Raw genomic sequence first — 16,239 nt, forward strand, 5'->3', positions numbered from 1 at the left:
CCTCCCGCTCCCCATTTCCAGCCGCAGTGCCCGGGTGCTGTCACCTCCAGGGTTCAGTCACCCCAAGCCGTGCCTGGCAAGCACAGAACGATCCCGAGAGATCAAAGCACTGGGAGCAGCTGGTGGGATCCCTGCTCCAGCAGGGGCACCCCGAGCACCTCACACAGGACGGCACCCAGGCGGTTCCCAATATCTCCAGAGGAGACCACACGGCCTCTCCGGGCGGCCTGTGCCAGTGCTCGAGCACCTGTGAAGTTGGTGGTGCCGCTCGTCTGTCCCCGTGTTTGTCCCGGGCCACCAAGCAGCCATCAGAGAGCAGCAGTTTGCTCCCCGCTGACCTTACTGCAGTCAAGTGCCAGCACAATGCAGATGAAAGACCTCTTTATATCCCATTACAAGTCCCCTGAGCTTCCAGGCCCCTCTGCTCTCTCTGCATGTTCTTTATTTTATTTTTTCTTTAATTCTCTAAGAGTTTTGAACTTTACACGGTAATGGAATAAAGTGTAGAGAAGAAAGTACTCTAGCGTCATTTTAAAAAACGGCGAAGACACTCGTCAGATGACAGGCGGTGAATGTAAAAAGCACGCTGCTGCTCATGGTGATTTACAGCTGGGAGCAGCAGGCAGCTCAGGTATCGGCACGCACAGCGTCACAGGGACTCGCAGGCTTTTCCACTGCATCCAATACCCGTGTCCCACACAGAACGATCCCAGTCGCTGGTATTTTAATACGTTGGACAGGACCTTCTTGCCCTTTACAAGAGAGACGGTGAAGCCTGAGCCAGCAGCTGCTGAGAGGCCAGACTGGATTGCGAAGGAAGGGCTTTGTGTTTGCAGGCATCGCGTGCGTCCTGTGCATCTCTGGGTGCAGGGGGAAAACTGCTTTGTGGAAGGAAAGAGGGACACCCAAGGGGAACTTTGTGCTGGACAGAAAGCAGTCTAGTACATGAGCACAGAAAGCAAGAAATACTGAGGAACAATTAGCAGAGCTCTTTAAATCAAGGGCGAGAGCAGCTCTGCTGTGTTTCATTTGAGCTCTGTGAGCAAAGGCAGGTGTGGGGCAGCAGGGACCTGCACCTCACCTCGTTATCTTACCAGGATATATAACGAAGGCTACAAGCAGTTCCTAAGCCTGCTGTGTAAGTGACCATGGTGGGAGCTTGCTGCCACTGCCCGCTCCTCCCCACATCCTCCTGGCATCGCTGGACCCACCAGCACCATGGCAGCGACAACTCCTGCCCTGAACAGCTCAGGAAATGGCATCCATGAAAGATAAAACCACAAATGGGAAGTGTTGGGACACGGGAGATGTGCTCTCATCCTGCAGCCAGAATGACCTCTTGATAGTTCACAACCCTCCTTGCACCGGCTTTCCTACCAACACCTACATGTTCACATTTCATATTTCAAAATGGCACGTGTGTTATCTGGACCCATTTAATCAGGGCGTATTAATTAAAGCTTATAGTAACCGCTTGCAATCTTACATCAACTCTTGGCTGCTAATATGGGCCTTCAGTGTAATGGAAACATGACAAGGCAGGTGCACTGCTGGGGGGCTTGTGGTGGGCTGCAGGCACAAAAGCACCAGGCAGCACTTTGCTGATCTCCAGTCAGCAATTTCAACCACAAGCAGTCTTTCGCACCGTGTTGGATGGTGATCGGTGCCTGGTCCCAGGTGAAACCTGGGAACCTCAGGTGATACAAAAATCCTGCACACGTCTTGAGGGCTGGGCTTGGGGTGAGAAGTGGGGTGTGGGTTGTCCTGGTGAACTTTGCACCTTGCTGCTGGATTTTGTCTAGACTCAGGATTCCCCCCAGGCTGCCTGTGCCGTGGTGTCGCGGCTTCGCTGCAGAGCCCCAAACCACAGAGAGGCCAGGGGAGGGCAGCGAGCAGCGAGCCGGCTCCCTTCCCCTCCAGCACCCTGAGCAGGAACAGAGCTGGTGGAGCTGGCTGGGGCTGAGCTGTGGCAGGGGACCTCGTGTGTCCCTGCAGTCCCGTTCGTGGCACCCCATGGCCCTCTCCATGCCACCACGGCTGGGGACAGTGTGGACGGCCAGCAGATGCTGCCGGTGGAGACCGTAGCAGCCAGGCCGGGCCGCAGCTGGTGCCGTGGGGGTCCCGTTCTTGGCAGGAGGTGCGGTGAGGGGCCGGCCCCATAGGACCTAGGTGTTTTGGAAGCCCCACACCTCCAAGAGCTGCACCCTGAAGTTCTCCTGGCAGAGCGGAGGGTTGTCAAAGGTCTCGCAGTGCTCCGTGCGTCCGCAGAGCAGGTTGGCGTCGAGGGACAGAGCTTGGCCTCCGCCTCCACCTGTAAAATCATGCCAGAGGGTTGGGATCCGCGCTTGCCCCTCACTGCCTGAGCAGAGACACTGGGCAGGTCTCAGATCATGCCCAGCTCCCTGCTCCATTTACTGCGGCCACGCTGCAGACCTGTCACGGACAGATTGTGGGGCCATGCCCGGCCCTTCCTCAAGCTGTTCCTCTCCTGCATGTCCTCTCAGTCCTGCATGAAGCAGAGGAAAGGGTCAGGATGGGCACAGCAGCCCCAAGGGCACAAACCTGGCTGGGAGGTTTGGGACATGGGGCTCCCAGAAGGAGCATCATTTTCCCTGTGCAGCCCTGTACTCTCTTGCTAACTTGGAGAAGTCGGGGCTGACTTCATCTTCCCTGACTTCTCCCATAAGAAGGAGGTCATTGCCTGCATGGGCAGCTCAGATTTTAACCTGGGGGAGAGCTCTTTGCAGCCAAAGCAGCAGCATGCTGGGCGGGGTGCCTGCCATTAGGTAATTACCGATAATGATCCCTTCCCGAGAGCCGGACATGAACATGGAGGCTGTTTTGGAAGGCAGGAGGAAATGCCTGATGGCCAGGAACGGGGACAGACGGCCTTTCCGCTGCGGCGTGGGCACGGCGAGGTGGTTGGAGCTGGTGCCACGGCCGTCTGGGGAGGAGCTGAGCAGGGACATGGGACTGGGAGAAGGCGACCGCTGGCGTGAGCGCGGCACGGCTTTGGCCAGCTCCGGCTTCTTGATGAACACCCACTCGTACCTCTCCATCTCAGGGCGCACCTGGAAAGGAGGAGAGACCTGGTGAGCCCCGGCCCTGGGGGCATCTCTCCATTGCTGCCTGGCCAGGCGGGTTGGGGACCACACACTGTGTGCTGGGGCAGAGGAGGGATGGCGCAGAAACCCCCCCTGCTGCACGCATTGCCCTGCTGTCATCCCTTTAGGATGCTCCTGAAGTTAGTTCTCCATTTTTTGTAGTCCAGCGCAGCAATCTCTGTGCTGCTGCCTCCTGCCAGGGCTCAGAGGCAATGGTGGGACTGCAAAGGAAGCAGCTCGGTGCCACCATGCCTTAGACAAATAAAGCAAAAAGCAAAGACAGACGAGCTCAGAAGCATAAACCCCTAAATAAAATGTGACTTACAGTGAACACGAAGCACTCCCCTGTCCCAAAAAAGCCTGATGTCGCCCCATTCTTCTTCCTTTCACTCCAGTCAGAGGAGAGAAATGCCCCGCACACCTTTGGGAGAGAGCACAGGGAGCTGTCACAGGGAGCAGGGCTGGGGTGAGCCCCAGGACCCCCGGCAGCAGCCTCCATCGAGGCCATCGCTGGGGTGTGCTGCTCAGCAAGGGCTCTGCCTCTCCTTGGCACGATGTCAGGAAGAAAACGAGCTAAAACACAGGGCATGAGGTTGAATAAGTCACCTTTCCCTGCCCGCAGCAGGCCCCAGGGACCGCAGTGTTTATCTCCTCACCGCACTCAAGTGCCTGGTGTGGGAGATCAGGGCTCGGTGGCCAATAAATCCTCGGGATGCCTGGGCAATTTGCAGAATTTGCCTCTGCTGCTTGATGAAGAGTGCAAGGATAAAATACGGGTTTATGAGCCACTCTCAGAGTCCCTGGGGAGAGGCCCGGCTCAGGTATTTCTGCAGCTATTTTATGACTTTCAGATACCATAAGAGCTGTCCTTATTTCACTTCCACTTCCCTCGTGCTGCTGCTCTTGCAATCAAGAAGAGCTCCTGGCATTTAGCGCGCTGAAAGCAAGTCCCTGCTCAGGCAGAGCATCTGCTGACTTCAGGAAAGTCTGCCTAGCGAAGGCTTCACGATTTAGCCTAAATTTCCAATAAAAACTTCTCTCTCGTGGCCTCTCCATCTCATGGGCTCCTCTTTACCCCCACGTGCCCCCTTTAACCAGTGTCTAGGGCAGCTCTTGGTGCCGGTGCCCCGCAGACACCGTGATGGAGCCAACATTGGTGGGCAGGGAGCCAACCGCCCTCCTTCCCCGCACCACCCCGGCACGGCCCCACTCCCTGCTCGGGAGACACTTACCTCCCCCTCCGTTGTCTTTATGAGCAGCACCGTGGGTTCGTAACCCTCACAGCAGGAGTAAAACCTGGGGGGCACACAGGGAGGCTGGGTTGGTGTGGTCAGACCAGGAGCACGCAGCCGTGACCACATGGGCACGGAGCTGTGGGACCCCACTCGCCCCTCATGGGCTGGGGGGCACGCTCGTGGTGCCGACATGGGCAGTAATATTGAAGCCCCAACATTAACACCCGTGGAGAATTGGGGGGCACAGATGGCCCTCAGTGGTCCCCCTGCTTGCAGCAGGTTTGGGCATTGCCCGTGGCACTTAGGCTCTCCTGGCTTGGGTCTGGGGGGTTTGATGTGTTCCCCATCACAGGGGGTACCCAAGCATGGTCTGCCCCAACCCCGATCCCTGCTGTGGCCTTGCAGTGTGACGTGCTGCTAAAAGTCTCCTTCCCCGCAGCCAGCACTGCCCAGGCTGCACCCAGGGTGTTGAAACAAACCCGCAGTGCCCCCAGAAGACCCCAGACGTGTCCCACAGATGTTGCATTTCTACATCAGCAGCCTTTACGCAATTTTAAGCCCATCCCATCTGACCCGACCCCAGCCACCGGGCAGGTCATGCTCACCTCTGCAGGCTGCACCCGTCTTCCAAGGTGGAGAAGAGCAGCAGCGGGGGCGAGAGGGAGAAGCGCTCGGGGATCCAGGACCAGATGATGCGCATCTCCTGAGCCGTTACCGTGCCCGAGCTGAAGGTCTGCATGTCCACGGCCAGGTGGAAGGACTGCCTGCAAGGGGGGATGCCCGTGGGTGCCGAGCCAGGGTGCCTGCACGCCGCTGGTGCCATGGGGCACCCGGCATGGCCAAAGCCAAGGGAGATGCCTGGAGCTCCCCCCGTGCTCTATCTCTGCTGGACCTCGGGGTTTGTCTGCTTTGCCCCAGAGCACCATCTGCCCACGCCGGCAAGCAGACAGGCTTCTTACCTGCTCTGCACCATGGTTATGCCCCGCTCCATCAGCGCTTTCCTGTTGGCCATCTGGAGGAGCCAGATTTCCTTGCGGGAGAACAGCCGGATGCCAAACGCTCTCTCCAGGAGTTTGTCGACAGTCGTGTGCTCGGCAATGTTCTGCACGAAAGCCTGCAGGTCCGCCTTGATGTCGGCCCCCTCCAGCTCGGGGGAGGCCACCGAGAGCCTGTACTGCTTCAGCAGGGCCAGGGCGATGCGGTACAGGACCTTCTGCCCCTCCAGCAGGTAGACGTCGAACACACGGATGGCGTAGTCGAAGGGGAGGTCGTGGAAGAGCCACGACAGCCATTCGGAGTAGACCTCAAAGACGTTCTCGGAGGAGCTGGCTATCAGTTTGTGAGCTGCCGGGCAGTGCTTGTTGGCCAGATCCCCGAAAGTCATGCAGGAGGCCCGGTGGGCCAGGAAGGACTGGTCAATGTAGCTGGTGTGGGGGGCGTTGCTGGCGATGAGGCGAGAGATGTTCTCGAAGCACTGAGCTTCGTCCTCGCTGTAGTGCAGCAGCAGAGCCACCAGCGAGGGCAGGATGGGGCTGTAGGTGATGTCGGGGAAAAGGTTGCCGATGCAGATGAGGATCTTCTTCATGGCGGTGACCCCGTCCGGGTTGAGGCAGTACGTGGGCATGGAGCACCCCTCCAGGAAGTCGGGCAGAGGGTGGGAGCTCGCGCTGTGCTTCCCAAAAAGCCGGCTCGCCACGTCCCTGTAGACGGGAGCGTCGGGCGTGACGAGGCGGCAGGCGACCTGCTGGCACAGCCGGTGGTACACCTGAGCTCTCAGGGCACGGCTCGCCGCCAGGCAGCCCTCTCTCAGCAGCCTCTTCAGCTCCTTGGGGGGCTGGGTGAGGATGTCCCCGGGGATATTGGCCTGCTGCTCCGGCTCTGGCATCCTGTCCCAGTCCACAAACTGTCCGCAGCCCAGACAGGAGGAGGCGGCATCGATGTCCCAGGTGTCAGCCTCCGACGTGATCACGACGGTGACTGGAGACGAGCCAAGCATCCCTGTGGGACAAAGACCTTTTATCCGACACGCTTCACTGCCCCAGTGACAGCGTTTCACCCTGCCTGACACTGCACTGAAATCCTACAGCACCTTCTGGTATTTCAGCTGCTGCTCTCCCCCCTGCACAGGGAAGGGTTTCAGGAGGCTGAGCCCAGCCAGGCTGCTGGCTTTGTCCTCACACGGGTCCGGTGGCATCAGCTGGTCCCTTTGGGGAACCCAGAGCAGGATGGGGCTCTGCACCCCTCGCACAGCTCCTGCCTCCCCAGGTGTGACCGGCTGTGCTGGGGAGCTGCAGGATGCAGGGACTGTCCCTGTCCCTGCCCCTGTCCCAGTCCCTGTTCCTGTCCCTGTCCCTGTCCCTGTCCCTGTCCCTGTCCCTGCCCCTGCCCCTGTCCCTGTCCCTGTCCCACGGGCACAGCCACAGGACAGCAGTGTTACACCACCACCAGCCAGGAGCCAGCCCTGGGGCATCGCTGAGAGCCCCACGCTGGTCGGCAGCTCGGGGGGACCCGACGGGCAGTGGGGCCAGGGGGGACCATTGGTACCACGTCCCCTCCCGAGGGCAGAGCAGGAGGTGATGTCCAGGACCAGGCTCTTTGAGCATGGATGGAGCAGAATAAACTGCCCCTGGCTGCTCAGGTGCCTGAGCTGCAGCAGTGTGCGAGGAGAAGACTCAGCCAGAGGGGCAGGGACAGCCGGCAACACGGCCCCTGCTCCCCACGTCCCCACGCACCCGCTGAGTCCCCAGCCAGGCAACCACGGGCGAGGGCTGGAGAACGTCTGAGCAGCCTCTCCGAGGTGGGAATTGGTGCACGCAGAGGGCTGTGAGCTCACAAGAGCAGAGTTTGAGCTCCTCCTAGGGAGAAACCAGAGGCATTTTCCTTGGGGTTCCCGTGGAGCTCAGCCCCAAAGCCTGCACGTTGCCATCTGGGGGGTTTGTGCAGAGCAGTTGTTAACTGGCAGCATGAAGCTGATTACACACACATTAATTCCTAGAGCATGGTGCTGGATGTGCTCGGTTAAGCAGGGCTGGATGAGTCTCAGCTCCCCGTCTGAGGATTTGCGCAGAGCCAGCTCTCCGCTTTGGACCCAAGGGGACACGCAGGGACAGCACGGCCCCAGCCACACACGCCACGCAGAGGTGGCAGCTTGGTGACATGGGGAGGGACAGCTCCCAGGCTGGGTCCGGCTCTGTTCATGCTGTGCTGGCTCAGCTCAGCTCCGGTTCTGGGTCAGGCCAGGCACCAGGTCAGGCTCAGCCCCGGGCCAGCTCCGGCAGGCTCCCTGCTCTGAGCAGCCGGGCTGGAATGAAGGCAGACCAACGGGCTGGAAAATGCTGGGGGCCACACACCCAGCTCCATCACACTTACATCCCTAAAACCCAGGCTCAAATGAAGAGCCGGGTTTAAGCAGGGCTCTTTGTACCTCTAGGTACCGCCATGATTCCCAGACCCCCCCTGTACTTGCAGCAGGAGGGCAGCCCTGGGTACCACCACCCCAAAATGTGTCACCCGGAGTCACCCAGCCCAGGACACGTCCCCAGCCTGACACCAGGGTGACACCCCGGGGCTGTCAGTGGGGCTGGGCACATGGATCTGCCCCAGCCCCATTGCTCTGGGTGCCCTGGGTTCCCTCCATCCCCCAGCACTCACCCACCTTGTGTGGTGCTGGTGCCATCGCCGTCCCCGTCACCCTGCTCTGGCTGTGCTGGGAAGCCCCCGGCCGCCCCCCCGGGGGCACGGGGCAGGCTGAGCCCCACCTGCAGCATTCACCTGCTCTGGGGAGGCCCCGCTGCCGGCTGCAGCCTCTGCCCTGACTTTTAATGCGCCCTGTGTGCGCGGGGCACGTGTTTGGTGTAAACAGCACACGGGGAGGAGCGGCCCCGTGCCCACTCGCCCCTTTGTGCCCTATTCGGGGAGGGGATGAGATAGCCATCAAAACAGCAACACGGCCGTTAAACCCCACGGTTATTTTTCCCCAGGGATAACCTTTATCTTCACATTCACTCCCGGGCGGGGAGGGTGCTGAGGGGGCGAGGGAGGGACGCGCAATCGCCCGTCCTTGACGGGAGGAAGCATAAACACGATGAGTGGGGCTGCAGCCGCTTCCCGCTGGATTGCGCGGGTCTCGGGGGGGGCAGAAGTGGAGGCATGTGAGCAGCGAGTGCCAGGAACCAGGTGACGAGCAAGAGGCTGGGGCCACGAGGACAAAATGACGCCCTTCTGCCAGGTGCCGCGGGGCCGGGCAGCACCGGCGTGCAACGCTCGGGGAGCACCTGTAGGAGAAACCTCGGGGTTTGGGGACAAAGCAAAGCCGGCGATGCAAACAGGAGCTGGTGGTGGAGACCCATGGCTTTCTGCAGCAAAGCACCCCGCTTTCTTTGGGGTGAATCAGGGCTGAGCTGCACCAGTGCTTCCAGCACCAGGCACCTGGCACAAGGCTTCAGCATTCCCCAGCGGTGGCAGAGGGTGTTCAGATGGGTCCCCCCCACTCAGTGGAGCCCCAGATGTGGTAATTCCAAGCACATTTCTGAACTTCAGCATTTCCAGTCTGTCTCATTTGAAGCTGTTGTTACTGATTGACTTTGCCCCAAAACGTTTTGCAGGGTTACAAACGTTTGTGGGCTCAAGGAAAAGCTGCAGCAGCTGAAAGGAGAGGAGCATTCAGGGACCTTGCGACCATCAGTGAACCCACAGGTCGGGCTACACTTAAAAGCGGGGAGTTTTTAAGGCAAATAAGGCACTATATTTTCCTTAAGAAATTGTATTTTTTTTTCTCTCATGCTAACAGCTGCTGCTGGTCCCTGCCTCGCCTCCTTCCGTCCCCTTTGCACCCGCAGCACATCCCTGAGGGCTTGCCGGGGCTCCTGCAGCGGAGCAGGAGCGCTGCCCCACAGAGTGTCACCTCTGTGGATGAAGCCTCACCTCCACGTGCCAAAACATGGCCCAAGCGGCACGGCTCAGCCTGACGAAGCTGGGCAAGGGGCTGCGGGGACCTGGGGGTGCCGGGCTGGTGGTGGTGGGACGGACAGACACTGGGCTGCATTGAAACCTGGTGTTGCAGCTTCCCAACCTGGTGCTGCTGCTTTGCCCAGGCCCTTGGTGGCCACGCTCTCCCCGTGTGCTTTTCCTGGAGCAGCAGACGCCTCCCGCTGCCTCTGGGTCAGACTGAAGCACCCCACGGCCCCCGTGACTGTGTGGAGACAGGAGATGGGAGCGGATTAGGCACCGTGCGATGTGGCTCTGCCATTTCCTTTGCTTTTAATGGAGAAAAAATTAAATATGTAGAGGCCACGCTGCCTCCTCGAGCCGCGCAGCTGGGGGCCATAAATGTTTCATGCAAGCTGCCTGCACAGCCCAGCCCCTGCGGATTCGGGTGCCCAGGGACCTTGGGGTGCCCAGAGCAAAGCTGCAGCGGTCCAGAAAGGTGACACATTATCGTGCCAATACCGAGGCAGGTGCAGTGACAGCCCTGTGTTATGGGGGCCATAAATCATCGCTGCCACTGCCTTGCCACTGCTTTTAGGGCACCTGCACTCCTGCCCGTACCTGCAGGGATTGGCGTCAGTGATGGCAGCAAGGAGGAGACCAAACCCTGCGTGGCTGAGGGCTGCTGTAACACCAGAGCCCGAGTGGCCTCACTGCAGGGCCCCAAGGAGCCCAAATATTGAGGGTGCCAGCACCGGGCAGTGCCACGGCTTCCCAGCAGTGCGCTCTGCCCGCTCCCAGGCGTCTCTTTCTCCTGCTACAGCCACTCCAAGCTGCTGCAAAAACCCCTTACAAACACATTAACAGCTCTGTGCACTTGGCTCTTTTCTCAGCCTGCGGGTCCCGAGGAAGCCCGTGCTTGAGGCCTGCCGGGCCGAGGCAGCGAAGGGGCCGGCGCTCAGCTTGGTCACATCGCCGTTACCGGGGCCGGGCACACCGTGAGCTCTGAGCAGCGGCCCCATGAGCTGAGCTGGTTCTTTTTGTGCCTCCCGGTGTACTTTGGGTTTTTATGGAAGGCCACATGGGGCTTCTTGAGGTGATTATGGCACCTTTTGGCTCCAGCCAGCCGGCCAAAATGTGGGTCCCTGCACCTTGTTTCTCTTCGGAGTAGAATTTAACAACAGCTTCTTCTCGTCCTTCTGTCTCCTGGAACAAGGGGAGGAAGCAAAGTGTAGGGCCAAGCTCCTGACCACAGGGTCACTGCCCTCCTGTTGCCATTGCTCAGCCCCAGAGCTTGGGGTCCCCACGGCCTGGGGGACACCGGGGCTCTCCCCACCCTTCCTCTGCCGTCTGACTGCATCCCAGCCGTTCCCCATCCTGCTCTTCCAAACCCCAAAGCACAGCATGCCCCATGGCTTCAGAGCATTTTGATCCGGACCATGATAACGTGATGGCAGCAGCCACATCCAGGTGCCCTGACAGCGTCCTGGCTGCCCCGTGCTGCGTGGGGCACAGTCAGAGAGCAGCGGTGCTCTGCGGAGCTGCAAGGCCGGGGCTGAGAGCTTGTAGGTGGCCCCATACAAGCTAAATGGGAAACGTGAAGGATTTCTGTGTTCCTCAGCAGTGCCGACCGGAGGCAGCGCTTCCTGCACACCAGAAGGGCGTCATGAAACCGAGAAGCAATTAGAGGGAAGTGATTGCGTTATACAAATAAACCTCCCTGCCAATGTTTCTGGCACAAACACCGCGGTGCTGAGTGAGCAGAACCTGTCCTGGGGAAGGGGGGAGAGCGGCGACCCCCGGGCCCTAGGGAAAGCATCGAATGCCCTGGTAGCACCCAGGGGATTGCAAAGGTTTCCAAGGGGACCCTAGCTGCAGGTGGAATAGCATCTCACCTGGCGGAGGAGATGGCTGGGACGAGGGGACGGGAGGACTGGGCAGCCTGATGGGAGTGTGCGTTGTTCTGTCAGCCCGAGGGCTGGGGCACAGCTGGGGACAGCCACATCTGTGCGTCCTGCAGCTCCGTGCTCTGTTCTTTGCACCACATCCCCGTGCACAACTGCACCCCTGCGCTGCGTGCTCTGCGCCCCTGTACCCTGCGCCATGGAGCACGCAGCCAGCACCACGGAGCTGTGCAGCTCTGCCCCCTGACACCTCTGCACCTCGTGCTGCACACCCAGCACCCACACACCCTGCACTGCTGCAGCCCACTCCTGTGCACCATGCACATCTGCACTGCTTGGCTGTGCACTGTGCACTGTACACATGCCCTGTGTACCCCACCTCTGCTCCCTGTGCCTCCGCACCCCGCACTGTGCACCGTGCGCTATGCACCATGTGCCCCACAGCACTGCACCATGCACCTCTGCACCCCCACTGTGCAACTCTGCAGCATGCACCATGCAGCCTGCAGCTCTGCAGCGTGCACCTCTGAACTCTGCACCCTGCGCTCTGCACCACTGAACCCTGCACCTCTGCAGCTGTCTCTCTGCACTCCCCTTTGCACTCTGGACTGTGCACCTGTGCTCTCTGCACTAAGCACCGTGCACCCGTGCACCACGACCTGTGCAGCGTGCAATGTGCAGCATGCAGCCGTGCAGCTCTGCACTGTGCCCATGCAACTTTAACTGCAGCTGTGCGCCTCTGAAGTCAGCACCCTGCACCTCTGCACCGTGCACCCTGCAACTCTGCACCGTGCAGCACTGCACCCTGCCCTCCTGCACCCTGCAGCTCTGCGTTTTGCATCGTGCATGGCGCAGCTCTCTGCACCCCTTTGCCCCGCGCCCCCCCCCCCACTCTCCGCGGCGCTGCGGGCGGGCGTTTGGCGGAGCCGGCGTTGTTTGGGCCTCGTCGCGCTCCGTCGTCACGTGACGGCCGCGGCCAGCGCAGCGCTTCCGGGTGGCCGCGATGGCTGCGGAGCCCTGGTGAGCACCGGGGGGGGGGGGAGCGGGGCTGGGGGGGGGCCGGGGGGCACCGGGGCTGTCCCTGAGGCGCTGTCCCCGTCCTGTCGCTGTCCGCAGGCTGTCGCAGCACGCCGCCGCCTGCCGCCTGGCGCAGGAGCTCGCCGAGAGGATCCGGGAGAGGGAGCGGCGGCAGCGGGGCGGGGAGAGCCCGGCACAGGTACGGGGGGGGGGGGGGGGCCCTGAGGGGCTGAGGGGGGGGGCCCGGGGGGGTCCCAGCGGCATCACCGGCACCGGGCGGGGTCTGGAGGCCGCCGGGTGCCCGGGGCCGCATCCCCAGAAGCTGTGCGGGAGCTGCTCGAGGCTGTGCTTGGTGCAGACCCTGCCCCTGCCCCTGCCCCTGCCCCTGCCCCGTTTCCCAGCGCAGCGTCCCCAAAACCCATCAGCAGCTGAAGGCGGCTCCCTGGCAGCGCTTGGTTCTACTGCAAACACGTCCCCGGCAATCAGGGGGCTGTTTCCACAACACAAGCGCCTGTTGAGAAATCCGCGGTGAGCTGGCGTTTATGCTGTGACTCCTCGGTGGTTGGAGAGAGTGAAAGACTTTGCACGGGGTTTATCTCGCGGGGAGGATCTGAGCGAGTTGTTATTTCCATAGCGTTTGACCATTAGCGTGGCTAAAAAAAGCCCCTCCTTGCTTATTGCTAAATAAAAATAGAGCATAGCATTTCCAATGGAAAAAAAACAGGGAAAGGTTTCAAGGCAGCACTTAAAATCCGCCAACTCTGCTGTGTTGAGCTGTTCATAAAACTTCCCTTGGCTTCTTGTTACTTCTTTTTTTTTGGTCCCCCTTTAATGGCAGTGAAGGCTTTGTTAGAACAGCACAAGGCTGGAGGAGCGGAGGCAGCCTGCAGGTGAGCTGACTGCCCGGCCACCAACACCCGCAGCTGCTGTGCTGCTTGCAGGCGGCGCTCTGAAGCTGCCTGTGAGTGCAGGAAACGTGCACGGGAAGGGAAATCCTCCTTGGTACGGCAGGGCTTGGGGGCACGCAGTGAGCTGGGCTGCCCTAGCAGCGTCTGTGCCCCGCTGTGACTCTGGAGCTGTGTCTGCACACAGGCTGTGCAGCGCTCTGGCTGCGTGCTCTCAGGCCTGCCTCGAGGTTCTGTTGCTGTTCATCACCATGTTTGGGAACAAGGCCCCCCGTCAGAGGGGCTTAAAGCCCTGATTTTGCAGCCCAGTTTGTGCTGGTGCTGTGTGTAGGAAGCACATACAGCCATAATTAGGGAGAGCTGTGTGGTTAGTTGCAGCCGTGATGGTCTTTTCTAGCATTCTGAGCAGTTGGAATGAAAAGAAACACCATTTTGGAGGAAAAATTCAGAGGATGACATCAGTTTAACTTGGGAAGGGGCAGGGAAAAGCCTCAGCCCTGCTTGGAGCCAGGAGTGTGAAGGGCTGAGCTGAGCTTTTAGGGAGAGCAGACACAGCCGAGCCACGGGCAAGGCAGGGTGAGGAAGGGCCAGATGGCACAGGTGGGACTGAGAAGGGAAATGGGGCAAAGCTGGATGTCTTCGGGATCTGTCCTTTAAAGTCTGGAAGAGTTCAGGGGAGGCAGTGTCTGAACCTGCAGCGAGCTTCCTCTGACCATGGGAAAGACGCCCAGTGGCAGAAGGAGCTGGCGCCTATATTTGTATTAAAGATCAGAGGGGAGGACTGGAAAATATTAAAATGTGCTGAAATACTTTGCCCAGAAAGGAGCCTGTTTATAACGACTTGAAAGAAAGCTCACCATATGAAACAGCACCAATGCATTAGAAGCGTGGTTGCAAAACTTGTACTTTTTATCTCATTTTATAAGCCGCCCAGCCCAGTTAACTGCTCTGAGGCAGGCTGTCGTGGTTGAGGATGGAGCCTTTCACACCAATAAAGCTGAAGTTAATTTTTTTGTCACCTGCATGTAATAGTGCTGCATGTTATGCAGATACAATTCTGACCGTTCTTTTTTCTTCCCCTGCAGCTCAATGTGTTCATCAGATCGTCGCTGCAGAGTCTCAAGGAGAAGATCAGTCAGCTGAGGGACTTGCTGCTTCGGGATGTGTCGATGCACCAAATGTATCCCTGGAAACATCTCCTCGACCTTCCCCCAGTGTAGGAGAGAGTGCAAAACCAAGCTGGAATGGGAACAAAGCTCTGCCATGCTTCTTCCTCATTCTTCCTCAGGGCTTCTTCCTCACTCCACTTTGGGAAGATTTTGTCACTACAGTTTTGCCAGTGGTGATGTTTAATATTTTTATTGCAGCTATAGTGTAGGAAGAATGGGGAGCGTGAGCATCCCTGGTACTGCAGGCGTGAGGCTGGTTTTAGTTCTCTTCTTGCTGGGAGGGAGCTAAGCAAGATGTTCTGATTTGCCTCAGGCAACCGTCGTCATCTTGCCTGTGCTCTGTGCTGCCGCTGCCGTGGTGGGCTGGCTTGTGAGCTCGATTCACTCGTCCAGCAGAAAGCACAGAAAGCACGCTGCCGTTTTACCTTTTCTCTTGTCTCAGTCGCTGGCTGCAGGGGTGCCAGTGCGTGCACGAAGGAAGGGTGAAACCTTGCTCAGGGCAGGGAGGTGCCAGCCCTGACGTGCAGTGGCTGAAGGAGCACCTTGGAGTGAAACAAGGGGTTGCTCTGGTACCGGCTGCCCTGGGGCTCTGGGATGCTCGCCCGCCTCCCTGAGGATGTGTATGGCAGCGATCGGACTGAACAAACAAATGTTTAATTTCAAGCTTACTGTAGCAGAAGTCCCTTCAGAGCATGAGCCCACTGAGTGCTGTGCTGATGGCCTCGGGTTAAACTTTTCTGCCAAGGGAGTGCTTTGGAATGGAGGAATGCTGCTGTGGCAGAAAGCAGACACAGCTCAGTACAGCTATTGCATAATCGATGCAGCAGGGCTTGGAAGAGAGCTCGTAGTCCTTTGAAAAGTCTCTAAATAAAAAAAGAAAAAAGTAATCACAAGTCACCTGTCAAAGCCACAGCACTTGGGACATCCAGAGATGTGGCACCTCTCCTTCTGCTAGGTGTTCCTTCAGCTAAAATAGTATTGTAGTTATAAGAAAGTATAGAAGGTTTTCTTTTATATATGAAAGTTTTCCAGTGTTTTAAGCTTGGTCCTTAACCAGGTCTCATTAGCACCCAGATGGAGGGGGACAGGAGGCAGAATTTGGTGGACGAACTTGTCACGCGGCAGAAGCAACTCGAGGCATCTTACAGGAACGAAGGCCCGGAGCCAGATGTGACAAGGTATGACACTGCTGCCTTAAGTGAGCAGCGTGACTCGTGTTGGGTTTGTCCGGAGATGTTAAGTGATCCATGGAGTTCATTCACCTGTAGCCACGTGCACGTCCATTCGCTTGGAAATCCTGTGCTTTTTTTAGCAACAATGTCGTTAATTAAGCCGAGGAGGACAAGGGAGTGGAGAGCTGCTTGGAAGAGGCAACAGCAGACTGAGAGATCACTGAGCTGGGCTGACGGTGCCACCAGCTCTCTGTGACTTGTAGGAGCACTGTTGGGACGAGGCTTAACCTTCAAACAGTCCCCAAAGATCATATTTTGCAGCAGTCAGTGAGGCCTGTCAAATGGAACGCTACATTTTAATTTCTATTTTGGCACGTCAGAACAGCACAGAGTGATGTGTTATCGGAAAAGAGATGTGACTGTACTTCTGGGGGGGTGGTTCAGCAAGGGGGCTGACTGAAATATCCCTGAGACAAGAGGGGAGAGCTTTATCTGGAAAACTCACCTTCTATTCTTAATCTTTTTTTCCTAGTGCATGAATATTGCAGAGCTTGTCTTTGAGTGGAAAAGGCAGTCTGAATTATTTTTGTGCCTTCAGTGAGTTCCTTCACAGCTGGGAAAAATAATTACGGATAATAGCCTGCAATTTGTGCTCTCCTTATGCAGGCCCTACATAGCCTCTTTTTATTGGAACGACTTGGAGCTGCCGTCCCTAATGTGTTCTTAGAAATAATCCAGCCGGGGTCGTCCCTCTGATCAGGAGGAAAAGGAGAGCCTTCCCTTGAAGTGTGAGCCTCAGGCCTCTTG

The 16,239-nt window shown here is 58.5% G+C and overlaps 2 protein-coding genes across 3 annotated transcripts in view; one reads left to right on the plus strand and one right to left on the minus strand.

Annotated features, from left to right (window-relative positions):
* Window positions 1-425: 425 nt before the first annotated feature.
* Window positions 426-8,878, minus strand: LOC101796952 (TBC1 domain family member 24). Of its 2 annotated transcripts, none has more exons than XM_072025904.1 (7): window positions 7,995-8,878; window positions 5,299-6,337; window positions 4,945-5,103; window positions 4,337-4,400; window positions 3,430-3,525; window positions 2,795-3,071; window positions 426-2,311 (listed from the first exon to the last, which is right to left on the minus strand). In XM_072025904.1, the coding sequence occupies exons 1-7, from the start codon at window positions 8,104-8,106 to the stop codon at window positions 2,166-2,168; spliced, it is 1,893 nt and encodes a 630-aa protein (XP_071882005.1). In that variant the 5' UTR covers window positions 8,107-8,878; the 3' UTR covers window positions 426-2,165. The 2 variants fall into 2 exon arrangements, with proteins under 2 accessions (XP_071882005.1, XP_071882004.1); XM_072025903.1 differs by having other exon boundaries at window positions 7,991-8,146.
* Window positions 8,879-12,046: 3,168 nt separating this feature from the next.
* Window positions 12,047-16,239, plus strand: part of STX8 (syntaxin 8) — a 95,291-nt gene continuing 91,098 nt past the window's right edge. The window contains exons 1-4 of the mRNA XM_027471681.3: window positions 12,047-12,189; window positions 12,286-12,385; window positions 14,177-14,271; window positions 15,328-15,438. Coding sequence (XP_027327482.1) covers window positions 12,173-12,189; window positions 12,286-12,385; window positions 14,177-14,271; window positions 15,328-15,438 — 323 coding nt within the window. The 5' untranslated portion in view covers window positions 12,047-12,172. The remainder of the gene's footprint in view (window positions 12,190-12,285; window positions 12,386-14,176; window positions 14,272-15,327; window positions 15,439-16,239) is intronic.

This window comes from Anas platyrhynchos, chromosome 19 (genome assembly GCF_047663525.1).
Source record: "Anas platyrhynchos isolate ZD024472 breed Pekin duck chromosome 19, IASCAAS_PekinDuck_T2T, whole genome shotgun sequence".
Classification (NCBI taxonomy): domain Eukaryota; kingdom Metazoa; phylum Chordata; class Aves; order Anseriformes; family Anatidae; genus Anas; species Anas platyrhynchos.